This window comes from Colossoma macropomum, unplaced genomic scaffold (genome assembly GCF_904425465.1).
Source record: "Colossoma macropomum unplaced genomic scaffold, Colossoma_macropomum, whole genome shotgun sequence".
Taxonomy (NCBI): Eukaryota; Metazoa; Chordata; class Actinopteri; order Characiformes; family Serrasalmidae; genus Colossoma; species Colossoma macropomum.
In genome coordinates this window covers 188,914-216,494 of record NW_023494807.1, presented here as the reverse complement: position 1 = coordinate 216,494, position 27,581 = coordinate 188,914, and the positions used below count along the sequence as shown (strand labels likewise).

General features: G+C 41.2%; 1 protein-coding gene across 1 annotated transcript in view; it reads left to right on the top strand.

Moving 5' to 3' along the window:
• snap91a (synaptosome associated protein 91a) overlaps window positions 1–27,581 on the top strand; it is a 71,261-nt gene that overhangs the window by 38,525 nt on the left and 5,155 nt on the right. Inside the window, exons 14-25 of the mRNA XM_036556234.1 lie at window positions 234–248; window positions 1,249–1,452; window positions 5,471–5,551; window positions 8,990–9,235; window positions 10,026–10,115; window positions 12,940–13,008; window positions 14,599–14,694; window positions 16,777–16,839; window positions 18,920–19,102; window positions 23,150–23,371; window positions 26,480–26,504; window positions 27,140–27,221. Coding sequence (XP_036412127.1) covers window positions 234–248; window positions 1,249–1,452; window positions 5,471–5,551; window positions 8,990–9,235; window positions 10,026–10,115; window positions 12,940–13,008; window positions 14,599–14,694; window positions 16,777–16,839; window positions 18,920–19,102; window positions 23,150–23,371; window positions 26,480–26,504; window positions 27,140–27,221 — 1,376 coding nt within the window. The remainder of the gene's footprint in view (window positions 1–233; window positions 249–1,248; window positions 1,453–5,470; window positions 5,552–8,989; window positions 9,236–10,025; window positions 10,116–12,939; window positions 13,009–14,598; window positions 14,695–16,776; window positions 16,840–18,919; window positions 19,103–23,149; window positions 23,372–26,479; window positions 26,505–27,139; window positions 27,222–27,581) is intronic.

Sequence of the window (27,581 nt, the reverse complement as noted above, 5' to 3'; positions counted from 1 at the left end):
GCTGCACTAATAACACCGTCTGCCACTGATCTTCCACCCTGAGCTTAAAGCAGTGACAGAACCTACAGGCTCTGAGTTCTAATGCAGGATCACATTCACTCGTGAGGGTTCTCTAAGACAGAATGAGTGCAAGCGTGTGCATATTTTTGTCAGACACTCTTTTCTGTTTCTCTCCATGCCTGCTCGCTCCTCCTCTCGTCCCTCTGTCTGGCCTCCTTTCTGCTGTGTCTCAGATCTTCTGGGTGAGGGTGAGTCGGGCTTTCAGTAAATGTGGTTTTAATTCAGCGACACTCGCAAAGAGACTGAATGTGCTGTTTATTACATTGACCTACTTTATACCTGCACCCACTGTCCGTTTCTCAGAAACACCTGCTGTGGTGCACTTTCACAGTTACTGACGTAGCCCATCTGACACAGTATATCATCCCCCTCTTCCCCATAAATCAGTAGAAAGAGACCACCAGAGGACCACTGCTAAAGGACGACTGGCACAAATTGTCCATCAGCAGAGGGGCTACAGTCTCTAACTGTACACCAGCAAGGTGAAGCTACATGGGAGGAGTTTCTAATTAAATGGACAGTGTACTGTAATCAGGAGGTCTTAACCTTCTGGGGGCATTTTCTTAATTTTTGCATATATTTTTAAATTCTTACATTCGACATGATACCCACATGTTATATATCAGAATGTTCAGAACAATCTCAGCTCTCTTTATAGTGAGGCCCTTTTGGACTGGAGCTCTGTGTACAGAGATAATTCAGCCCTAAAGCTGAAAACTGAAGTCCAGTTTTTTTTTTTTGAAGTCTGCATTTGTTGACCCCAGAGGGTTAATGTCCCACTCAAAGGGCCAAAGAATTTAAGAGGAGAACTGATCCATCAACTCTTCTCTTCTACTCAGCCTTTGTGCTTAAGAAGGTTTGTTTTAGCATGATGTGAAAATAGTTTCTTCATAAACTGTCGTCTGATTTTCTACTGCTTATCTGTGTCTTTCCAAACTTAATCTTTGATCTCTTCTCTTTTTCTTCTCTTCTCCTTTGTTCTCTCCCTCTCTGTTCTCTTCACTTTCTATTCTCTTGTCTTTTTCCTTTTTTCTTTTCCATTCTGTTCTCCTTATTTTCGTTTTTCTTTTTTTTCTTTCATTTTTCTTTTCTCTTCTCACTTGTCCTCCTCTCTTTTCTCTTTTCTCTTTCTCTGCTCTTCTCTTATCTTCTCTTCTCTTCTCTTCTCTTCTCTTCTCTTCTCTCCAGACTCTCTCTCATCTCCTGCTGCAGCTCTGCTGTCTGACTCTGACTCCGCTGCTGCTGCTCCAGCTGATTCTGCTGAAACAGGCGCCGCGGCTGCAGCCGAACCTGCGGCTAATGCTAACGCTAGCGCTGCTGCTCCAGCAGCCCCAGCCTCGCTTCCCACACCTGCCCCAACCACATCCATCTCAGACATGGACCTATTCGGAGGTCAGTCAACCTCTCCCTGGAGGCTGGCTACTCTAAACTAAGCTAAGCTAATCTAATCTAGGCTACGAGAGGCTCGGCTAGGCTAGATAACCATCTGCTCTGTTCAATACAATCACTACAGAAGCTCCCACAGCACAGTTGGACGGCTGGAGGCCGGGCAGTAGTGAAGCTTTGGTTATGGAAAGATAAACCTGGTGTTTTCCTGATGTATAGAGTACCAGTCAAGTTTGGACCTACCAGAAGCATTTCTCTATTTTTACCATTTGCCACGTTTTAGAATAACAGTGAAGACAATCAAAACTATGAAATATCACTGACGGAATTGGACAGTGACCAAAGAAAGTGTTATACAGATCCAGTGTGGTGTAACCTGGAGATAAACAGTCCAATACAAACTAAAGACTGTCACAACCAGCCAACACTGTCAGCGCAGCCTTCAACAAACGAGTACGTGAAATAATGAAAATAATGAGCACACAGATCTGTAGCTGTATGGCTGAAAAGTCACATCTCACAACAAGAACAGTACCAGCAAATATGTACAGTAGCAGTAAACCAGTACATTACATGCTAAAATATACACTCTTTAAAAGTATGGTTCTTCAAGGGTTCTTTAGTATGGAACTCAAAGAACCCTTTACATGATTTGCATTGAGAAAAGGTTCTTCAGATTGATGGAGACTGTGCTGTAGATAGTAGCACCAAGAGTTCCACTATTGTTACAATCCAAAGAACTCAGTCTAAAGAACCATTTCATGATGTAAAGAACCCTTAATCATGCAAAGAGTTCTTTGAGTGTTCATGGTTCTATATATAAGCAATTTCTTTACTAAAGAACCCTTGAAGGAACCATTGTTTTCAAGAATGTAGCATAAGCTTCCAGCTGTTGTTAATATATAAAATATGATTAAAAAACTAACATTCATTTTTTCCCCTCAAAATTTTACAAAGACAAATAAAAAATTATGTATTTAATAAAAAATTGTCTTTTTCTAATAAGGTTGTTTTGTTTTTTTTTCTTTGCTTTTGATAACAGAAACAAACCCTAAACAAACCCTGACTGTCTTTTACTTTAGACTCTTCAAAATAGCCCCAATTCTCTCAGTCAGCTTCAGAAAGAGACACTCGGAATGCTTTTCCAACAGGCTCTGAACAAGATACGCATGATCACATCATGACTGACAGAGTGTACATTATTGTGTTGGAAATAAAGTCATACAGTGATGATGTCACTGTTTGTCTTAGAAACAAATTTGAAGCCGTTTGAAGCTCAAACCTTTACATCAAAATATCTTTAAGACCATTAAAAACAGACATTCGGTCAGGTGGGTCCAATCTTTTGACTGGTACTGTTTCTGTGTTATTATCAGACGCAGTTTATATGCAAAAAAATGTCATATTCTGATAAATGACTTAATAATCATTTATTGATTTTCCGTGGCCTCATTCGTTTTCAAACAGCAACTGGTTGATTAAATCTGTGCTGTTTAATCAACAGGTGGCTGAATGTGCTTTCTGAAGCACAGACATGCTAATAGCTTTAGCCGGCTGGTGACAGACAGGCTGCCTGTCTGTTTCAGAGCTTTGCTTTTCAGGTGTCACACAATCAGAGCAGCCTATGCTCAGGTCACTGCTCTGGACGTGTGGTCACGGGACACGAAGGTCTATGCAAGCCTGAAAAGAAAACTGGAGTGAAAAATCACATTTACACAGTTTCCCCCTGGCTGGTTTTGCGAGGATTTGGCTATGAGGCTAATGCTAATTACACAAATTACCTAACAAGCCCAGCAAGTTGACCTGTTGGCATCGTGCCTGGCCCAATCCAGTTTTATTTTTTATTTTTATTTATTTATTTCCTTTTTTGTTTTTTGTTTTTTTTTTTGCCATCCGAGTACCTAAAAACTAAGCACTTAATACTAAGCATAGCATTTTTTTTTTTTTTCAGTCAGAACTAAAAGCTGCACAGGCTCAGTGGACCGTACAGAACCCAGCGTTATTGTTAGTACAGACAGCACCAGTGTTACTAAATACGTCTCTCTGTAATGGAATTCTGTTACTTATTACCTCCTGGAAAAGTAGTGTCAGTACTCATTACTTCTGTCTTACTTTGTACCAGATTATCTCAGTATATATTGGCAGATACCTTTGCTTATGTCAACCATTTTTCCAAACTGCTTAACATTCCCTGTTTCATACTTCATATTTCATACTAAGGCTTATTATTCAGTAACTGCAGGGGCTTCAATGCAAACTAATGCCGCAATTCTTATGTTATAAAAGTGTGTAATAAAACTTCAGGGCAGTCGGCAGGTCCATGGCTTGTTTAGGGGTCAAAACAAGCAAAATGATCTGCCAATGGAGTGAGGTCATTTCACTTAAAGTAAAAAATTCTAGAAATAAGGTAAACAATCTTATGTTCTTACAGCAATCCTAAAATGAGGAATATTAATTATAATGACTAGATTCAAGATGATTTCACTTGCCAAGATTTTTTTTTTCTTTTTTTTTTTGCTGTGTAGACAGTGTGAGTAAATTAATAATGTGCATTCCCATCTTTTGGGCCCCAGAATCACAAAATCTGCCCCCGAGTCTGATATTATATTGTACCCAATCTGACTGTGTTTTCATAGACAATACAACCACACAGTTTAGGTCAGATATGACAACTGATGCTACAATCAATCAACCTTTATTTAAACTCTGAGTTCACTGAGGGAGACCCTCATTTACAGTGCAGCTGAGCCAATACAGAGATCAGGGATTGAGAAGTTAAACAGTAAAAACATAACAAATGCCAAAAAGTAACAATAATCATAATAGTACATTTAAATAAATTAAATCAATAAACCATTAAAATTACAATATAATAGTAACTTAATAAATAAGTTAAAATAAGGATAAATACAAAAAATAATAAATGAAATAAATAAATAAATAAAAGATGTAAAATCATAGCTTGGCCATATTATAATAAATAAAATCAAATAATTATGTTTTGTTAGAAAATTATTTACACTCATAATTGATATGTTTAGGTTCTTTCTGGGCTATTTATGTACAAAACATTTATTATTTTATGATGCTCTTTTGCACAAACAGATGATGCTTCTTTCTATGTTACGGCTAGCAACAATTTTAAACCATGGCAGGTAAAGCAGAACAGTTCCACAATGGTTTCATTTTAACGCGTCAAGATTTGCAAGTGAAAAATGGTGCAGTAGTGGTGGACGTGTAAAAGCTGTGCAATTACATTTTACTTGCCTATACTTAGCTGAAATGTGGCTAGTTTAAATGCTGTCGAAGGTCTAACTCTAGAGATGTAAGACATTTTCATTTTTCACTGTAAAATGTCAGTTTATGTCACCTTGACTACAGTGGTGTCAGAAGTGGGCTTAAAATACCTGATACCTAACGCATTAACATTCACTTGGATCAGCTCGGATCGGGACATCTTGATTGTGTGACGTACTGTTGTCTGTAATAATAGACAGAAGTACTTTGTGTAGTTAAAAAACAATATGAGTGGCCATCTTACATCCTGAATTTGGCCAGTACTTTTGTCCAAACTTGTCATACAGTTTCGGGATCCACATGAACAAGTCTGTTTGGTATGCGTTTTGTACAGTGCTGATTGTTACGTTATTATGAATTACATGTTAATTGATGCAGTTAGCATTACATTAGCCTCACAGCTCCAGTGTAAGTCTAAAGAAGCAAATGTCAGACACCTTATATGTCTTGGCTGATCAGTTATACTTAACCTGAGGGTGGAAACAGTGTAAATTGTTTTTTTTGTTTGTTTGTTTGTTTTTTTTCTATTATTTTCTAGGAATTTTATCTCCTTTCAGGCTACATAGAACATTTTTTTTTTCTGCTTACTGTCAGGCTCTGATTTCCTGCATTGATTCTCTTCCTCCTTCTGTCTTTTTCTCTTTCATTTCTTCATCCCCTCTGTTCTTTGGCTGGGTTTTGTTTGTTTGTTTGTTCGTTCATTTGTTTTGCCTGCGTGGTGCTGCAGATGCGTTTGCCCCCTCCCCGGGCGACGGGCCAGTTGAGGGCGGGGCTCCAGCAGTTGCTGCTGATGCATGTGCCGGATCTGGTGGGTGCACACACTGGGACATGTGTGTGTGTGTTAATGTCCATGAATGAGTGTGTTTGAATGTAATTACAGTAGTTTGACTGTAGGTACTTTGTGTGTGTGTGTGTGTGTGTGTGTGTGTGTGTGTGTGTGTGTGTGTGTGTGTGTGTCTGTGTGTCTGTGTGTGTGAGAGAAAGTGTGTGTGTGTGTGTGTGTGTGTGTGTCTGTGTGTGTGTGAGAGAAAGTGTGTGTGGATGCCCTGTGTCTGTCAGAAAGTACACTGTGCATATTTACACTAATTTATAAAAAAATTAAAGTCAGGTCAGCTTGAAATTTTAAGTCAACCCTCTGCAGAGATTTTTAATGTTTCTCAGTTTAGTTCAGTCAGCAGTCCTAATGTACAGTTCAGTCAGCTCTACCACGTACAGTTTAATTTGGATTTGGTTGTAGATCAGATTTTTTCACACAATCTACATGCATCATTTTGCACTCTGACATGCCCACACAGTTAAGATCAGGAAGCAGCTTAGAATTTTTGGAGCCTTTACTTGCTACACTTTTTCCACACCATATCTTTACTCTAATATGTATGTATCTCAGCATTAATAATCTTCACAGATGTTCAAGTTACCCTTGCCATTAGCACCAACACACCCTCATACCATGACGAATGCTGGCTTCTAAACCTTATGTTGGCAACAGTTCCTCTTTGGCCAGGAGAGCACACATCCATTATTTCCAAAAACAACTTATAAGGTCAACTCTTCAGACCGTAGCATGTCTTTGCACCAGTCCATCTCAGATGAGCTTTAGCCCAGAGAAGTCGGCGGCATTTCTATATGTTGTTGATATATGGCTTCTGCTTTGTGTAGTTGAGTCATAATTTGCATTTTTTGATGCAGCAGTGAACTAAATTTACTGAAAACATTTCAAAGTTACTGCTTAACCCTCATTAGTTCAGATCCTAGAGACACAGCCCTTCAGCACCCCTAACACCCAAACCAGGCTGAGGGCTCTGTGTTACAGAGGAAGTTGTGGGTGGACATTGCAATGACTAATTTAGGAACTGAGCAAAAATGTAAACATTTTCAGGAGGCAACAATATACACTGGGTTTTTTTTGTTTTTTTTTTGAATAAGCTTGACTGTTTTGTTGACATAACTGAAGATGCAGTATTAAAATTAGTTGTGTTTTTCTTTTTATGGAGAACTTCTGACTAAAGTTAAAAAGTAAAAACGTGTGCATAAGGTTGACTTAAATTGCCCTGAATTGTAATTTTTACAGTGTGTGTTTGTGTGAGTGTGTGTATGTGTGTGTATGTAATACAATATAATTGCGAAGCTCGCATCTACATAAAAACACCTCCTGCAGTTTTTGTTTGCCTCACATGGCTTCAGTAGTCAAAGATGCTCGCGCGAGCCCAACACGCTACACCCAGCTCCTCCTGCTGCTTCCTCTTACTATCCTCATAGTAAGACTCATCAGGAAAAGCCCCCTTTTGTTCTGTTCCCCTTCACTTTTAACTCAACTTGTGTTTCAGTGAATCCGATTCGTTCTGACTGATGATTGAATAGTGAATAGTGTTAATGTTAAGGACGTTACACACTGAACATGACAGGGAAGAACTCACACTGCGCTCGTTTATGACATACCGGTATAAAGATTGTGACAAAACTCATACCTTAATAAACTGATATAGATGATCCAGTATGTCACCCACTGCTACCTTCACCGTCTCAGTTTGGTAACACTGCGTGATGGAGGTTGTCTGTTGGTTGTCAGTGCCAGAGACAACAGTGACTAGTCGAGTGAGTCGGCGTCTCTGGGAAAGTTCACAAATATCTAGTGATGCAACAAAATAAAAAATCCTGGCTGAAGACAAAATCCAGGACACACCTTCCTCAAAAAAAAACTGAACCTGAAAAAGTTATTTTCTGTTTTCTTATTTTTATTTTATAAGTTTTATTAGTTTATTAGTATATTAGTTTTATTTAGTTCTATTATAAATCCCTTATGTTCCTCACAGAAACCAAGATCTGCTGCCGCTCAAACTGTTTGAACCTGTCTGTACAGACTGGTGTAGGAAAGTGAAGAAAACAAACAGTGTTTTAATCATTATTTTTCAATTTCATCACCATGAAAATTCTTTCAGAGAAGAATTTGGACATTTGTCCTGTTTAATCTTTTTATCTTTTGACTGAAAAATAAAAATGTCTTTGACCATTTTTGGCTGAAACATTGACAAAATGTCAGTGCATCCCCACAAAAATTGGAGTGTGAATAACATACTGTTACAGTCCGAAAAATCAAGACATCAGCAGTTAAACATGCGTTTGAAGAAATGTATTGATGCTGAAATCACACAAAAAAGTCACGTTGAGTGTGTAACGACCTTTAGACCAGTTTAATACCACGTGAGGAGTTTTTAGGCTTCAGTGGTTTAGGAACGCAGTCGATACACGAACACAGCCTTCATTCTGATTCTATGCTGAGCGTTAACTGCCCTCTGTGTTCATCGCTCTGATGAACACCTACAGGGTACGTGACTGTGATACAAGCATACATGACATTTCTAACTGAAACTATAGACAGAGCTGTTTTAGCACACACAGCATTTTTCTAGAGTTTTGTGGCCATTTCTCTTTTTTTCATGTACACCAAATAACAATTTTTATCTCTTGCAGTTACAGTAGTAATGTTGAAGACATCACTAACTGTACATAGAAACTCTTTTTTGTGCTTTAAAGGGCTCATATCGTAGAAATCTGGCTGTTCCCTGCTTGTTTGAAGTAAAAGACAGTAGTGTACCTTGAAAACTTTAACAAAATTCAAAAATATGCCGTTCTCTCCCTGAAGTGTAGTCTATATAGAAGCAAACTGCAAAAAAGCTCATTTTGAGCTCATCATAATTGTGATATCACAACCATCAGCAGATTTACATAGGACAACCTATACAGCCTCAAACAGTTTAGCCCCGCCCATTCATATATAGCGCTGTTTTAATTGAAGATGTTGGAATTAAACATTGTACTCTTGGAAAGCAGATGGATCACTATAGCGTTCCACAAGACCCACACGTCTGAAAGGCGTGGCTGAAGTTACAGTCTGAATAATTCGTTCTGTAGACTGTATTTTTATCAGGACTGCTTTTTGAACGAGGCCCAGTTCAAGACAGTGCAGTAGGACATTTATCTATATCAGTATTAAAGGCACAGTGACAAAAACAGCCGGTTCTAAGGAAAGATGAAATGGTCATTATGATTGTTTTTGGTTCATAAAAATCAAAAACAAAAGGAAAATTGGGAATATGGGCCCTTTAACACCGTTTCATTTCTCTCTCCCTGACTTCTGGTTCTCCCGAAGTTGTATGATTTCAATAAGCCTCTTTATTTGCAGCATTTGTTGTTTAAAAATGCCCCACCATTTCCCCTCCATCTCTCCCCACCCCCCACCCCAAAGACCCCTGGGCTCCCTCAGAGGGGAGTGTGGAAGTTGCCCCAGAGCTGGACCTTTTTGCCATGAAGCCAGCAGAGGGCAGCACTGCGGCAGAAAGCCCAACTAACGGAGAGCCGAGCATCGTCCCCAGTGACCCTGCCGCTGCCCCCAGCGCTGCAGCCCCCGCTGAACCCACAACCCCCACCACAACCACCACCATCACCACAGCCACAGAGTCAGCGGCCGCTCCGCCACTAGACATCTTTGGTGGTAAAGACTTTGCTTTCGCTCTCTCTCTCTCTCTGTCTCTCTCTCTCTCTCTCTCTCTCTCTCTCTCTCTCTCTCTCTCTCTCTGTCTGTCTCTCTGTCTCTCATTCCTCTGCATTATGAATAACGTACTTAGCTCCCCTACATTATTACAGTTATTATTTTGCACTCATTTATTTTGTTTTGATTTATTTCTTATCATTATTAGTTTTGAGAAATTGGGCATTGGGGTGAATCACAAACTTGACCACCTGGTAAACTGAAGCACATATTTGTCTACCGTCTCATTATGTAATTTAGTATATTATATTTTATATATACTATGCTATATAAACTATGCAAGATGTAAAAACAGTTATGTTGAGCAGGTGGTCAACGTCTGATTCATGTGTGGTCAGTAGAATTGCACTTTCTTCGGTTAAACCAGGGGAGAGGACTTTTGCAATGCCAGCATACATTCTTCAGCTATCAGAGCTTCCTCTCCAGGGTTTGCCTTTTATTAAAGGACTATTTCACCCAAAAATGCTAATGTAGATGGCATCGCTGCTGGCTTTCATCCATTATTAGCACTGTCAGCATTTTTGGGAGAAAAATGTTTTAAAACCTACTGAATGATTCCTGTCTTGTGCACTTTTGATCTACTGTTTGTTCTGATGATGATATTTTTCACTCAGCACTTGTGTGATTGACATGTCTGCCTCACTCCTGTGGATGTCTGTGTCTCTCAGAAGCAGATGGTGGATATGATGCCCAGGTTTTGATGCGTAATGCACATGTGTGTCCTTGTTCGTAGATATGTTTGATTCTGTGCCTGAGCAAAGCGCCTCCACAGAGCCCAAAGCTGCCGTTACACCCACTGCTAACGTAGACCTGTTTGGTGCAGGTACAGGAGACGTTTCCCCTTCCTCTGTCCAGCGTCTGCCGTGATAAAGCAAGCTTGCCGTTAGCAATTCAGGATTCTGTTGGCTGTAAATCTGTGGTGCAGTAATTTACATCTGCAGGTTGTTATTGTCAGTTATAGATTGTCCCTAAACTTGCTAAGGAATCTACAAACTTCTCAAACAAGTTGAGACAGAATGTGAAATGCAGATAAGAGCAGAAAGCAGGTGAAAACCCACTTTGACTTACAATACAAACACAAACTATTTAGTGTTTTAACTCACCAACTTCATTGTTTATCTGCAAATATGGACTCATTCTAATGTTAATACCTGTCACATGTTTCAAAAAGGTTGGGACGGTTGTTAAATAATGCCTCAGTTAAAGAACAGCATTCTGCAGTGAGGAACGTCTCGATGATGTCTTTTTTAGGAACGTCCAAACTTATTTCAACATGTCGGTGCCTCGTCCTGCACATGTTGCAACATCATCACTATATAATCAGAACTGTCTCCCATTGAAAATGTGTTGTGCATTATGAAGCACAATGTATGACAGCGAAGGCGTCGTATGGAAGAATGGCAAAAGATTACGCTTTCAAAAGTGGATCAGTTTCTGTCTTCAGTCCCCAAACGTTTATTAAGAGCTGTTAAAAGGAAAGGTGATGTAACACTGTAGGAAACATGATCCTGTCCCAGTGTTTTTGGAAACATGTTGCGTCAAATTTGGAATCAGTTTATAAACAACATAAAACGTCAAATATAGTGTTAGTGAACTATTTTCAGTGGAGTATAGGTCATTAACTACTGACTGATTTCTGTTTTTATTAGCATTTTACACAGTGTCAAATTTGGAATTGAGGTTTGTAGTGTCCTGTGGCGAATATCCCTGTTAATATCCCTGTTAATATCCCTATTAATATCCCTATCATCCCTATTATGATATGTTCCTCACCATCTTCACTTTCAATAACAGTGATCTAATTTCTGGTTTTAGCTGAGCCTGGTTTAGAGTAGTGACCATCGTTAGTGCTTGACCATGGTGGCCTGAATATGGAGTATGTGTTAGTCCTCTAGGCTGGTGCATAACCTTCTGTTTGCTCTGCCTTTACAGTACATGCTTGAGTAATAATAGCCTCTGTCTGTGTTTTGGCCTCTTGAATGGGGTCCCTGATTGGTACGGGGAAATAGGGAAATAAGCGAGGCCTTCCTCTTTGGCCAGTTTTCCCTGGCTGGACAGATGTATTGGAGTCATTTTGGTATTTGGTGCAGAACATTTGGATAATTTGGCAATCCCCACTCCTGGCAGGCTCACCAAAAAACACCATCTTATCGAGACAAAAGTCCAAAAACAATAAACTGGAATTCAGATTTATTTGAGGACTCCTCCAGCACCAGAAACAGTGTAAATGGAAAGAGCAATAAAAATGAGAAAAATAATGAATAACATGGCAAAAGGATTAATGCCTCATCCAGTTGGAAAGTCCTCCGTCTCTCCACACACTCACTGTGTTCCCATATATCTGATTGAAAAATGAGTGCTGGGCTGTCGGGTTCTCAGAGTACAGATCGGTGCTCTCGTTTCCTCCCAGCACCTTTTTCCCTCTAATCAAAACGTTATTATGGATGACCCTTGGACCGAACCTCGTCCCACAATGGGTACCAAACCTTGCGGACCTCATGCCATACTACACTCTTAAAACATGGTAGTTCAAGGGTTCTGTGGTCAAGAAATCGGTTCTACACAGAACCGTGAACACTCAAAGAAGCCTTTGCATGGTTAAAGGGAAGCGTTCTTCAGACTGATGGAGAATGTGCCGTAGATGGTTCTGTGTAGAACCTTTTTCAAAAATGGAATCCAAAAGAGTTCTACTATTGTGACAGTGTCAAGCTTGTAACAATAGAAAAACCTTTTGGATGTTTTATAGAAACCTTTTCAAAAATGTTCCACGTAGAACCATCTGTAGCACATTCATGAACATTCTCCATCAATCTGAAGAACGGTTACATGATGTAAAGATCACTTTAATCATGCAAAGGGTTCTTTAAGTTGTTACGGTTCTGTATAGAACATTTTTAAACTCAAAAACTCTTTTTAAGAGTGTATGACAGAAAAGAATATCTTTACTGTACCTTTCAAATCTATAGGACCATCTACATTACTGACCGATCTACATCACTGACCGATCTACATTACTGACCAGTCTACATTACTGATGCTAATGAAATAATGATGAAGCCTCAAGGTCATTATGTTATTGTTAGTGAAGATAAGCACAGTGGAGAGAGAGAGAGAGAGAGAGAAAGAGAGAGAGAGAGAGAGAGAGAGAGAGAGAGAGAGAGAGAGAGAGAGAAAGAGAAAGAGAAAGAGAGAGAGAGAGAGAGAGAGAGAGAGAGAGAGAGAGAGAGATCCTCTGAGTGATCAACCTTTGAAAAGCCCTGAAATGTAACAGCGGCAGATTTCATAGAGAAAGAAACCACCTCAGTCCACAAATCAAGACGAGCTAAAGCAGCACTGCTTGCAGATTTACAGTTTTGCTCCAGAGATTTATAGCTGACAGAATCCTGAAGGGCTAGATCTTTTACTACGGTCCAACAGCGTCTCGTCTCCTATCGTCCTGTCGTCTTCCTCACTCCAGCATCTGTTCTTTTGCCCCACCACGTCTTGGTTTGTCCTCATAGTGAAACTCGGACTTGTGCATGTTCTCGTCTACGTAAGCATGACTGCCTGTCTGTATATTCTCACTGTGCTAACATGCTTTCCTGACTCCTGTCACTCTTTATGTTCCTCCAAAAACCTCCTCGTATTCATCCACTGCTGTAATGAAGATCTTCCCGCTGTCTCTCGAGGGCCGTCGCCCCTGCCTGAGGCCACAGTCACCGGTGACCTTCTGTCAGGTAAGTGCATCTCCACAGCCTTTTCTCTCGACACTGCGGAGCTTCTCACAACTCATTTCACTCCCTGCAGTTTTATAGCCATCCTGAACGTTCAGGCCATTGATTTGGCTTCTTACAGTCTCTCCATAGTGACCGTGCTCATTGGTGTACCATCTTATCTGATGACCCTCAGCACTGGCAGCTGCTGTTCATTACAGTGAGAAACAATAATGCTTGGTGTAAAAGGTTAAAGGAAGGTAGTAGCTGATGCCGTTTCATAGAAGGACAGAATTCAGGCTTGATGATGCTGCCGTGAAGGAAAAAATATCTTTTTAAGATAAAGATACTAAACAGTCACTGGAGTGGAACCCTCAAGGGTACATCTCAGTACCTTTAGCCAGGGAACATAACTGAACCATAATCCACTGAAATGATATGTTCTAAGCTGTACTGACTCCACACACCCCGTCTCGTCTCCAGGCTTTTATTTTACTGTTCTGTTTAAAACATTCGGTTATGAAAAGGTACAAATACGAACTTTTCACCTGGAAACACTTATTTAAGGTTCTCAATCAGACCTTTAAACCACTGTTGGAGCTTTGAGGGAACATTTACACTGTTTGTACCTCAATGAAAAAAGTACCTGTACAGAACCTTTATTTCTAACAGTGTAATGGTCACTGATTTCTGGATTCTTTATCCTAAACCCCTTAAAGTTAGGCCTACACTGCATGATTTAGCCTGATTTTAATCCTTATTTTCTCTTTTCAACCAATTCAACAGTCTGAAGCAATTTTCCAGGTCAGGAGCTCAGTCGGAAGCAGCTGGGAAAGCAATTTTTGCCTTCCTATCCAAGCAGTCATTAGCCTTCCAAACTAGCTGTGGACTGATCAGAGGCCTTCCAGTGTTTTGAAACATGTTTTAGTTTTACGATTTCAAACGTTCTTGAGTCTTGTAGTAGTGTGAGATGATGACAGCCAACAAGAGAGCTAGCAGAGATTTAGCTAAAGCTTAAAGCAGAGCAAAGTGAGTCTGTGTTTGTTATGTTTTAGCCTATACTAGCACATTAACACATACTGAGACATATTTACAGACAGGATGGTAAAATGGACATGAAATGTTGTGGCTCCCAAGGTGGATTGATTTTTATTGAAAAGACAAAATGGCTCTTCTCAACATTTGGGTCGTGACCGCTGGTCTGGGGTGTGGGTATCGGTATCGGAAAACCAAAAGTGCCATCTCTTCTAAAGAAGCAAACTTCAGACACCAGAAACATCCTGGCTGACTGACAGAAATTTTAGGTAAAAGGTAGCTGTGAAAATGAGCTTTTTCACCCAGCACTTTCTTTAGAGCAGCTGAATACCAGACTGAAACCAGACATATGATGATTTGAGTGAAACAAAATGGAAAAGGAATGTTTGGCCAGCTCGATCATTTACTGCTGTGTGCGGAAAAATAGCTGAGGTGTAAATAAATACAGAAATATTTATAATTATAATTCAGTCCAGTACACTACGTACTCTTATCTCTCTCTCTCTCTCTCTCTCTCTCTCTCTCTGTCTCACTCTCTCTCTCTCTCTCTCTCTCTCTCTCTCTCTCTCTCTCTTTCAGACTCCTTCATTGCTCCGGCTCCGTCTTTGGCCGCTGCTCCTGCTCCAACTCCGGTTTCTCCTCCCAAACCCGAGGCTCCTGTTCTGGACCTGCTGGGTGTGTGACCCTCACGCAAACCAAACACACCGTAACACACATGCGAACAAACCGCAGACTGTGTTTCTGTATCCAGACAACATTTAACACAGCATTTATTTTTCAAACATGTCATTTTATAACTTCATACATGACAAATATAGACGGTCATTATTGAGACCTGTCCATTCTAACAAGGAATGGTGTTGTGTAATCAGAACAGGTGATTTTGGAGGTGAGTGTTTAAAAGTGTGACAGATCACATTTCAGAGTGACCACTGTTGTGATAGCATGGTGTCTAACGAGGTTATTAGTGAATAATCTGACCTGAAGCTGGATTAGTTCTTCCAGAGGAGGTTGTGCCATGTAACGTAAGGGATTTGATTGGTTGCTTTATTAGAGATAAGGTATCTGTGTAAGTTCACCAAATTCCCACATTTATCCCTGGATGTTTACGTCAGCGCTATGCCAACAGACACGCTCAGTAAAATAACAACATGGCGCACGGTTACGTCGGTTAGCAGGTTATGTTATTCCATTTTCATGAGACAGATTGGAACAGGACTGATATCCTGAAGGAGCTCCGGGTTCAGACAATAACAGAGGAACATTCACTACTTAATTATCAGACTGTAAAACTACACAAATTCATACTGGATTAAAATCACAGTTATTACTGTCAGGAGCTATTATAGATTATCAGAGATTATTATAGAAACTCATCCAAATCCTATGTGGTTAAATGGCTAAAACAGTTTTCCATAGTAATTAGAATCTCAGCATGTTCATTACATTTTTTCTTGTAATAAAAAATACCAAATGTTATGTAATGATTACTGTAATTATGAAGAATTTATTATTACTATTATTATTATTATTATTATCATTTAATTGGGAAATTAGATCTTACATGCCAAAATATGATTCCTACAATTGAACATTGAATTTCAAGACGTTTGTATTTTATTTATTTATTAATTGATTGATTTATTTACAAATGTTTTTTTTTGATAGTAAGCATGTCCTGGTAAAGACACTTTGTTTCTTGATTTAGAGTTCAAAGCATCTTTACTGAACAATTTACTGTTTGTCAGCATTTGTTCCCTCAGAATTCACAGCTGTGTTTCTGAGAATTTAGATTTTGTCTGTTTGTTTGTTTTCATCTCAGAGCTTCATTTGGTGTGGGTCGTTAATATACATGACCTCATTTACATTGGATTTTGTTTGGCTATTTCTTAGGACACTAGTGGAAAAACCACTGTGTGAGTGTGTGTATGTGTGTGTGTGAGTGTGTGTGTGTGTGTGTGTGTATGTGTGAGTGTGAGTGTGAGTGTGAGTGTGGGTGTGTGTGTGTGTGAGTGTGTGTGTGTGAGTGTGAGTGTGAGTGTGAGTGTGAGTGTGGGTGTGTGTGTGTGAGTGTGAGTGTGTGAGTGTGTGTGTGAGTGTGTGTGTGAGTGTGTGAGTGTGAGTGTGAGTGTGAGTGTGTGTGTGTGTGAGTGTGTGTGTGAGTGTGTGTGTGTGAGTGTGAGTGTGAGTGTGAGTGTGAGTGTGGGTGTGTGTGTGTGAGTGTGAGTGTGAGTGTGTGTGTGTGTGTGTGAGTGTGTGTGTGAGTGTGTGTGTGTGTGAGTGAGTGTGTGAGTGTGAGTGTGAGTGTGAGTGTGTGTGTGTGTGAGTGTGTGTGTGAGTGTGTGTGTGTGAGTGAGTGTGTGAGTGTGTGTGTGTGAGTGAGTGTGTGAGTGTGCGTGTGAGTGTGTGTGTGTGAGTGTGTGTGAGTGTATGTGTGTGTGTGTGTGTGTGTGTGTTAGTGTGTGTGTGTGAGTGTGTGTGTGAGTGTGTGTGTGTGAGTGAGTGTGTGTGTGTGTTTGTGAGTGTGAATGTGTGTGTGTGAGTGTGTGTGTGTGTGTGTGTGTGTGTGTGTGTGTGTGTGTGTGTGTGTGTGTGTGTGTGTGTGAGTGTGTGTGTGTGTGTGTGTGTTAGTGTGTGTGTGTGTGTGTGGTACAGTCGTGTCTCACTCTCTCCGTCTGGCCCTCATTCAGTGTTGATGCTAATTACCCCTCTCTCCGGCTTCACGCTGCGGATGCTGATGTTGCTGATGTTGCTCAGACACTTTCGGGGAGGCTGCAGCAGAGCCTCAGAGCTCAGCGGCTGCTGGAGATCTGCTCGGAGGTACAGACACTGCCCACACACTCACCTCTGTGTCTGAGAGAGGCTGTGTAGGAGTGAGAGCGCCTCACTTAGAGATACGAGTGGATCATTTATCACTGCTCTCCAAACCACTGACCACAGTAAAACACACTGACAGGATCCTGTTCAGCACACATGAAAGACACATGCAACTCAATAGGCCTGGAAGTGTGTAAACGCTGGGTGAAACAAGTTCCTCTACTGCCTTACGGACACTTACTAACCTCCGAAATACAGGCGTTAGTATCGCTTCAGCTCCGGTTACCAAGACTGAAATTCGAGGATGAGAGCCAAACCCACAACAATGTGGGAGTCCAGACTAAATAAAGAGTTTAAATGCTTTGTGGAAAAACTTCACAAACTGTATATAAATGTTAACGTTAGTCAGCAGCGCTAAAATGCTGACACAGAGGTTCTTTTACTCTGTACAACAAAGTTTATTCCCTTATTAATCACACAGACTCATTTCTCCTCTGATCATCATCAGCTGACAAACCACTGAAACTGAGATGAGGCTGTTTTTGTTTCAAACTTGAACAGTTGAGTGAGCTGTACAGGCTCTGTTCATCATCACTGTTATTGTTGTTGCTTTAGTGGAAGCAGCGTCACCCTATAACGAGAACCTCCAGCAGAAAAAATGCAGAAATGTGAAAAGGGCCTATTGTGTTAATTTCTGTGAAATAACAATAATAGACCATTTTCACGCTTCCCTGTTCGTTAATGTGGAAGAGCAAATAATGGTTTGTGCTTTAAACAGTGGCTGATGCTGCCTGGAATCAGTGCTGAGTTCCTAAATGCACCAATAATTAAACCAAACAGCCTCACCTGAGTTTCCACTCTGTCGAGTTTAAAAATGTTCAGCTTCAGCTGGAAAGCTCCCTTCGTCATGTGTCACTTTTAACGAGGTAACGGATCAGAAAAAGAGGTAAACCTGAACTGGAGAGCGAATGTGGGCTAAACAACAGGATTAAAATGAGATTAAAAATGCTCCTCAGCTCAGAAACCTTTGTTCACTGGTGTATGTACAGTCCTGGAGATGGTCATCACAGAGGTTTGATTAACTAGCCTTTCTGTCCATGTTGGAGGAGCTTCAGACACTCCAACTGCTCTCCTGTTAGCCGCACTGAGGCTGAAGGAAGGTTTTTGAGGGAGGCTAAAAACTGGCGTACGGTGTACGTTTTAGCGTCAGACCTCAGCGTCAGCACTCGGGCATCAGACAGAACGCCATCATTCCTCAGACTAAACCACTTTGAGTCTCGGGGAAAACCATCGTCATGTCTCAGATCTGGAGTAACTGAACATCAGACTAAACGTCCTCAGAAAAAAGGTCTCAGGCCAAACACAAGCCTGGTCGAGCAGTTACCGGTAAACTGTTGTGTATTCTGGATATCAATGCCAGTGTAACATTTGCAAAGTGTTTTTAGGGTAAATAAAATCAGATATGGTTCATTTCTCTCCACAGCGCCACAGACCACTACCAACAGTCTATCAGACGAGAGGCTGCATCGTCAGCTGCGGTCAGCTGTGTGGCGTCGTTACTTTTAGTGACCCAGGCTGTTTGGTCCAAGGACATGTGGTCTGATGTTGAATTGCGCCATATCTGAGACATTGACGATGGGTTTCCGAGTAGTTCAGTCTGAGGAGTGGGGGCTGAGGCCCGAGTACTGACGCTGAGGTCAGAGGATGTTCTAAAATGTACACCGTACTGGTGACGCTCCATCGCCGCTCTGTTAGACGCTGCAGGCGGAGGTCCAATTACCCCACTGTTTACAGCCGGATGTGACGACACAGTGACTGTGTAAAAGATCCATAATAATAATTATTACTATTGAGATACATAATCCTCATAAATAATTAAGTGTATTAATTTATTTGTTTGTTGTTCGTGTCTTTTTAAAATTAGAATAGTTTATTATTCTTTTTTCTATTAATCAGGAAGGTAAATAATAATTCTTAGTTTGTTTACTCACATCTACCAGCTTTCATTTATAAGAGAGACAGAAAGTGTGAAATACAGTCTCTCTCTGAAATGACCGATGCTGGTCCTGATGTCTGTCCTCAGGTCTGATTTCTCCAGTGGCTCCTACCGTCCCCCCGGTGGCCTCTGCAGCGGCGGTGCCGTCCGGAGCCCAGGCTGACCTGCTGGAGTCCGCCTTTGACGCTTTCGCCTCCAGCCCTGCTGCCTCCACAGCGGTGGACAGTGCACCGGCATCCACAACGCCCTCTGGAGGATTTGACCCGTCAGGTGGGGCCACGTTATCCGTCTGTGGGTGGGAGACAGTGTTAATTAAATAATAATAATGATAAAAGTGAGGGTCAGCTGGGCGGCGGGGACAGTAAATGGTCCGGCTGTGTGGCAGCGCTGATACTAAGCTTTTGATTCCTGCATGACCGCTGCTGCGTCCACTGCTTCTCTTACATAATAACACTGACAGGCTGGCGCTCTTTACACGCTGCTCCTCTCTCTCCCTGTCTCTCTCTCTCTCTCTCTCTCTCTCTCTCTCTCTCTCTCTCTCTCCCTCTCTCTTCTTGCCCTCTTTCTCTCTCTCTCTTTCTCTTTCTCTCTCTCCTTTAATACCCTCTACATCTCTCCCTCTTCCTCTCTTCTTTCATTTCTCCATTTCTTTTTTTTCATATGTGTGTTCTCTTGCACATTTTTTCTTGCTCTCTCTCTATCTATCTATCTCTCTGTTTTTCTGTATCTTTATTTCTGTTTATCTTTTTGCTCTCTCTCTGTCTGTCTGTCTCTCTCTCTTTGTTTCTTTGTGTTCTGTTTTGTTCCTTTTTTCTTTCTGTTGTGTATGCTCCTTCTTTCTTTCTTTCTTTCTTTCTTTCTTTCTTTCTTTCTTTCTTTCTTTCTTTCCTTTGTGCTCTCCCTCTCTCTCTCTCTCTCTCTCTCTCTCTCTCTCTCTCTGTCTATCTCTCTCTCTGTCTCTCTCTCTCTGTCTGTCTCTCTGCTTCACTCTGCTGACTCACTGATTTGCTCCTTCTTGGTGAGTTTCCAAGCTTCTGTCTGTCGCAGGGCTTTGCAGCATGAGCGTTTTTGGTGAATGGAATGCTGGGAATGCTCCTGTCCTTTACCCAGTGCTGTCCTGCCTGTCACACATGGTTTCTGACTGACTGCTGTTCTCCTAAAAGTCTCAGTGACTCGGTTTATTTCCCAGTGTTTCTTATTTGTCTCTGAAATGGAGTTTATTGTCCATCTCAGTCATGAGGTCGTTACCTTCCAGCTGCAGGAGTGGACAGATCTGGACTTTAGGTTGAAGGAGATTCATTAACCTTCAAACATCCTCAATCAGTAATCACTATCACTAACACTGTAAATGTTGATTATCAAACACTTCTACTCCTGTAGTGCTGAGCGTTAGGTGATCTGAAGTGTGATGTCCTGTGATCAGACCACCCGATTCATCTTAACACCTGACTGACCTGTCGATGCTCCGCCCACAAACGTGTTCTTTCATACCTACTGTTACAAAGTTAGACAAGCTTCACAGAACTCTGGAAAAAATCCCGCTGAACCTGATGAGAAACTGAATCATGCAGCTCTTTTTGTCAAAATACCTTCATTTATAGTGTGTTTACTCTCTCTCTCTCTCTCTCTCTCTTACTCTCTCTGTCTCTCTCTCTCTTACTCTGTCAGATGATCAAGGTTTTATGGATTCAGTATCTGTTTGACAGCCTAAAGCCGGGGTTACACTGCGACCTTTACCCCGATTTTAGCCCCGATTGTCAGTCAGTCTGAGTCTGAGCTGGTCGGCTCTAGTCTGCAGATTGTTGGGTCAGTCGGAGTCGACAGTTGGAGAGAGAGTCGAGTCGTGTTTGAGGGGGGCAGACTCAGATTTATTGCCTCCCGATCTCATTTCAGACTAGTCAGGGTTTATCAGACGTTTGATTTTTTCGACCGGACTCTGAGTGAAATCTAGTGTAAACTGACCAACGACTCAATCTGACCAGATTCCTGAAACAGCCAATGAAAACTACCTTTAAAAGTCGTGTAGTGACCTCAAGGCTTAAGCAGATCCAGATGTTTTAGCAATGCTAGATAACTAGGATTTTACCTCGCAGACAGTATGTTGGACAGTATGTTGCCGTGGCCTCAGAGGTCTGTGCTGCTCAAAATTATGGTTCTTCATGGGTTCTTTATAAAAGAAAACGGTTCTATATAGGACCATGAGCACTCAGAAAACCCTTTGTGTGATTAACTGGTTCTCTGCATGGTGAAACTGTTCTTCAGATTGATGGAGAATGTGCTGTAGATGGTTCTATATAGAACCTTTTTGAAAAGGGTTCTATATAGCACCAAAAAGGTTTTGCTAATGTAACAAGCTTGACATTATAACAGTAGAAGATCCCTTTTGGGTATCTATACAGAACCCTTTTCAGAAAGGTTCTATATAGAACCGTATAAAACAAACTATCCATCAATGTGAGGAACTATTTCATGATGCAGAGAACCATTTAATCATGCAGAGGGTTCTTTGAGTGTTTATGGTTATATATAGAACCAGGGTGGTCTTTGTTTGGTCTTTTCCTTTACTGCAGGTTTTTTCAGTCTCTCGTGGGATTTTTACCAGCAGTTTGTAAACCTTGTTCAGCCTCACAAGAGTAAATACAGTATAATAGATTTGTGAGCAGAGCACTGGACTCTCGACAGGCCCTTCCTGGACCTGCGCTTGCCACCTCAGCATAATCAGTGCTGAAAATACAGCATGTGATGTGTGTGTTTCTCAGTTACCAGGATTTCTGTGCATGCTCTGCCTTTAATGTGTCTGTTAGATCATGGTTTATCATGTGTTCTATGTCGGTTCTTATGAATGTGCCCACCCAGAACAGTGTTGACCAGGTCTGTCCCTCAAGAACCCACAGCTAGTCCACATTTACATTCTGTTCAGGTTCTCAACATCTGGAACAGGCAGTCAGGTGATTTTGTTACAGCTGAAACAGACTGAAACTGTGGAGCGGCTGTGAGTTCCTGAGGGCTGAGCTGGAAAACACTGGTGTGGAAGTCTAAATGGTGGTGTCCCTCTAAATGTTCCCTTTTTCATAACGGTTTTGACACATTTCACCCCGCAGTTGTTACAGAGTTGAGAGTTGGGCCAGCTGTGTGATTTGTATTTCCAGCTGGTGTGGAAATCTGCCTCAGATACCTGGGTTTTGGAAAGTTCTCTCTCAGATTTGCTTAATACTTTACAGAAAATAATATGTGTCCTTTTTTATTAGTTTCTGAGATATAAAGGTTTTCATTTCTGCCTTAGAAAGCTGTGTAAAGGGTGCAAACCTTTAGAACTACTAATTCTCAATGCATGACAGGCAAAAACTATAACTATAACATTAAGGCCATATATTGCTGGTCTTCCTTTTTATCAAATTTATATGGCAAATTAGATGTTGCTTAAAAGAAAACGTCTAGTTTTCAAGTTAAGTGCTAACTAGTAACTAGTAGTTGTTGCCTATCTTTCCACAAGATGTTGGAGTGTCTATGTGAATTTGTGCCCATTCATCCAGAAGATGAATGACACTGATGCTGGACGAGAGGGTCTGGCTCTCAATCTCTGTTCTAGTCCATCCCAAAGGTGTTCAGTGGGGTTGAGGTCAGGGCTCTGTGAGGGCCACTGGAGTTCCTCCACACCAAACTGGTCACTCCGTGTCTTTATGGAGCTGCTTTGTGCTCAGGGGCTCAGTCATGCTGGAACAGGAAAGGCTCTTCCCCAAACTGCTGACACAAAGCTGGAAGTGTATAACTGTTTAAAATGTCTTTGTGCTGCAGCATCAACATCACCCTTCACTGGAACTGATTCTGCAATTACATTGTCTTCATAACTGCTGGGCTTGTATGGTCGCAGAGTGACAGTTTCAGCAGTTCCAGCTTTAAGTGATTTTGAATTTATCAAAAATGTCCCTGTGGTGTGATGAGTGGCGATTCAGAAACCAGCAGATGGCAGAGGTCCTGCATTTACCATCCATCTATCTCAGACAAACGAAAATACAAGCCTAAAATTTTAGCGTCTGTCATTTAGGCAGAACAGCGTTTCCTGAAAGTATTAAGCAAATGGTGACACGGTCAGTTAGGAATTTAGTGATTTCACACAGACTGACCCGTGTTTAAAGCAGTGCCTGTGGTTTGGCCCAGTGCATATGCGGTGCAGAAATCTGTGGCTTTTTAGTGTAAAACCGCTGGAAACAGTAAGTGGACGAATCAAACATGGCGGTTTAGTTTATTATTACCACAGAGCTACTGGAGACTCAGCTGAGATGACAGCTAATCTGACCTGTATTCATGTTTCTGCAGTGTTCGATGGGTTAGGTGACCTCCTCATGCCCACTATAACACCCCAGAGTACCGGCGGGACCCCCATGGCTGCAGCAGGGGTTCCAGCGGCTCCAGCAGTAGTGCCAGCTGCAGTGCCCACCATGATGCCCACCATGATGCCCGCCATGGTGCCCACTGCAGCCCCGCCACCAAAAGCCATCGGCGATGACCTCGATTCATCACTTGCAAACCTTGTTGGAAGTAAGTCCTTCATCAGACAGTGACGTTTAGCTGGAGCTGAACCGCTGAAGATCAAATGGCAACTGAAAATACCAAAAATGTATGTCTTCTTTTCTTAACTGCCTCTTCCTGAGTAGCTTAGAAGCTGTTACCGCCAACTTGGAAGGGAGGCATGGGCACACCTGTCGCCTGGTTCCACACTAAAGATTTTATTTATTTATTTATTTATTTATTTATTTATTTATTCATTTATTTATTTATTTATTTATTTAGTGATAGGCCATGAATCCTTCTGTTTATATACTGATACAAGTTCATCCCTTTAGATGAGTTCATCCGTGTAGCTACCAAATAAACCCCTCGATGGCTCTAATGTTTTGCTTGTAGAGCATTTTGAACAATTGAACACATTAACTTTTTAGATGATGCTGCACAGCTGAGCTCACCGCATGAAAATTCATAATCTGCACTGCACATCTGATTGGAAATAATGTGTTTTTGAAAGTACAGTGGTCAATTTCAGTGTGAAAGCAGCTTTGGTCAGTCAGCAGCTGTGAAAGTGGAGCAGAAAGGGTTGTTTTCTTCTGCCTGAGTTTTGAAAAATCAAAAAATGGGCAAATGGGTCTTTAAAGATATCTCAAAGGAATGTTGAAATAGGACCTCAGGCACTTAAAATACTGTAGTTAAACTAAGATGTTGTTTACTGTGTGCTTGCTAGTGTTAGTGTTACTGCCAGTTAACACTGATAACAGAACCGTAGATCAGGCTTGCAGTGTTGATGTTAAAATTAACCTCTTTTTCCAAAAAGACATGATCAGTTTGATATGTTTTGATTTCCATTGTATGGGACAAAATTTGTGAGAAAAAGTGTCACTCAAGGCCTTCTGGAAGTCCTAGATACATCACTGTCTGAACACAAATGGCAGCGAGTTGTTAGAAATGGAAAATAGCAGCAGCAGCAGCAGCAGCTCTATTCCAGAGCTCACTACTGAAAGAGTCACTTTGAATCTGCTACATGGTGAAATATGTGCTAATATATCTGTCACAAGCTTCAAGTAAGACATGGAAGGTCTGTGTTTAATCTAAAGCGGCCTTTTGAATTTTCCATCCCACCAATCGATGCAGCATAAATGCACTGCGAATGGAAAGTTCAAATATGAAGCTTCAGCCTCATGACGAGTTATCATGCAAATTGCAGTTGGCTTATCGCTAACCAGTTACTAGAATCTTATAAGAATGCTAGTAGAAGTTAGCATTACAGATAGGGTGGTTTTTTCAGCAGGTTTTGGCAAAGTTTTGACATTATGGCCCAAATTTCTAGCAGATATGGTTCACAGTGTGAGCATAATATCTGGAAACGAACTTAGCCAGCCAGCGTAGCTAGGTGGTGTTTGTCACCTGATTGTGGTTGTATTTAATGGTACATTTGACGTTGCAAGATAATTTGCCCTTCTGAAAGCAACTAACATGGCAAGTATTACATTTTAACAACATTTTAAGCCAAGAAATTGATTTCTTATCTGATGTCTTTTGTACCAACATTAGCTGTCATTAGAGGTTAGAGAACCAGACTTGTGACCAGAAGGTCGCCGGTTCGATCCTCTGAGCTGACGGTCTGTGACTGAGGTGCCCTTGAGCAAGACACCTAACTCCCAACAGCTCCCCAGGCGCTGTGGATAGGGCTGCCCACCGCTCCGGGCAAGTGTGCTCACTGCCCCCTAGTGTGTCTGTGGTGTTTCACTGCATGAATGGGTTAAATTGCAGAGGTGAAATTTCCCCATTGTGGGACTAATAAGGGTCACTTAATCTAACTACAGTGTTTCCAGTGTTACCTTTAACACTGTGGATGTGACCTTCAGCCTTGAGTTGCTGTATATCTTTACTGAGGTATCTTTACAGACTTATGACATTTTTAGTGCTTTCAGAACTTCAAATGGGGGACACATCAAACGTTTGCTCCACTTGCCCAAACTTAGTTCCCTGATCCACCCTCTGTGGGATATTAAAAGCGAAGTGTCCGCTGTGTGAATGAGGTGAATCAAACCTAATCCTGGACTCTATCTAAAATAATTAGCTTGTTAGCTCCTACCCCAGTCCTTCGTATCTGAGTCCTGCTTTCTGTGCTATCCTTATATGTTTTTTAACATTAACTGAATATAATAAAAATCACATGTCAAACAATAAAATATTGAGTAACTCAACATTATGGTAAATTATTTCACCTCTCTCCTCAACCTTTTTAAAGTTGTGACTGCAAACACATACATGGTTCATGGCAGTTTCTTCACATAAAGTAGCAAGCATGCATAATTGTGCCACCTTATGGAGAAACTGCAGATTGCTGCAGGTGTGTGAGTGAGGGAATGAGCTCCAGATCCACGTCCGCAGGCTTAACGTCTAAAAAAATAAAACGACTTGTCGTTTTCTGTCATCGTTGTGGAGGAGCTGTATAATGCAGCTATAGATGACTGAAAAAACCATGAAGTAGTATTTTTACTTAAGTTGTAAACTTGTAAGCACCTAAGCTGTTTGAAACAGCTTAGAAAGCTTCCTCGGACAGACAGTACGCCACACTCTGGGAAACTGCAGCATAGACAGTAAAGGGTTTCATCATAACAATTAATTAATAAGCCTGGAATTAATTTGAATAAAAAACATACAACATTTATAGTCGAATGCAAAAGTTCGGGCACCCTGGTCAAATTACATGGTGTGTTGATTTTGTGAGTGATAATAAGTGAACGCACCCTCTACAGAGAACGCACTTCACATTTTAATATACAGAAACTGTTTATGTTGTGAAAAATAAGACAAAATGAAATGTGGCCTGTGTAAAAGTTATGGTTATGTTAAAGTCAGCAAATGAATAGAAATTGTACACCAAATTAGCAAAAAATGCCATATTTAAGTTTCTTGTGGAGAACATGTTTTATTTTATTTTCACTTACAAATACTTGTAGTTTGACCGAGTGTCCAAATGTTTGCATATATAGGACTCAGTTTAAAACTAGCCCCCCAGCCCTGTGCAGTCCTCCTCCACAACACGGTGATTATCACCTTCAAAGAACCATCGTCAGACTTTGATCCATCCAGTTAGAAGTTACTGACCGGCTTCTTTTCCATTTGCAGATCTGGGGATGGGAAACCAGAAAAAGTAAGATCACCATCTGTCTCACTCTGTTTGAGTGTGTGTGTGTGTGTGTGTGTGTGTGTGTGTGTGTGTGTCTGTGTGTGTGTGTGTGCTCTGTTCTTATTCTTGTCAGTAATCCAGTTTACATGTGATATTAGCTGTCATTTCTCTAATGGTGAACGGCTCTGTTGCCTGACCAGCAGAGCTGTTTAGTCTGAATCAATTAGGGTGAAGTGGCTGATCAGTTCTATAGAAAAACAGCTCAGAATGCTCATTTAGTGTGTCCTACTCGAGGTCTTTACTGTATGGATACAGTATGGCTAAATGAATAAGTCATGGCATGTTGAGTTAGACTGATGAGGAGGGTAAAGGTATAGACCTTTAGTGGTTGGTGTAGTGTAGTGGGTGACCCCTCTGCTTTCTACGGTGTGGACTGGGGATTCAGTCCCCACCTGGGTAAACACCCTACACTATACCAATAAGAGTCCTTGGGTAAGACTCCTAACACCGCCTTCACCTACCTGGGTAAAATGATCAAATCGTAAGAGGCTCTGGATAAGAGCGTCTACCGAATGCCCTAAATGTAAAGTAACATACTGAGCTGACGTTGCTGTATAATGTGTGACAGGATGGACTGATTGCTTATATTTTTGATGCAGGGATGAGAAGAAGCTGACTGGCGGCGCAAACTGGACTCCACAGGTCGCGCCCACCAGCTGGGGCACACCTGCAGCACAGATGGTACAGTTTTGAGCACCATATTGCAGTATGCACTGGGCAGACGATCCACTTATTACACTGTTCTCACTCCCTAGTTCTGGAGACATTAAAGGAATAGCAGCACATTGAAGGAGCAGTTCAGCAAAAAATCTAATTTACACAGTTTTCCAGGGCAAAATAGGCAAATATATGGGCAAAATATAACACACCTGCCACAATTGATTCTTATGTATGCTGTCTGGCCAAAAGTATGTGACCTATGATCATCTTACTGATATGAGCTTGTTGGACATCCCATTCCAAGACTATGGGCATTAATAATAATAATAATAATAATAATAATAATAGCCCCTTAGGGCTATTATTGCCTCCACTCTTTGG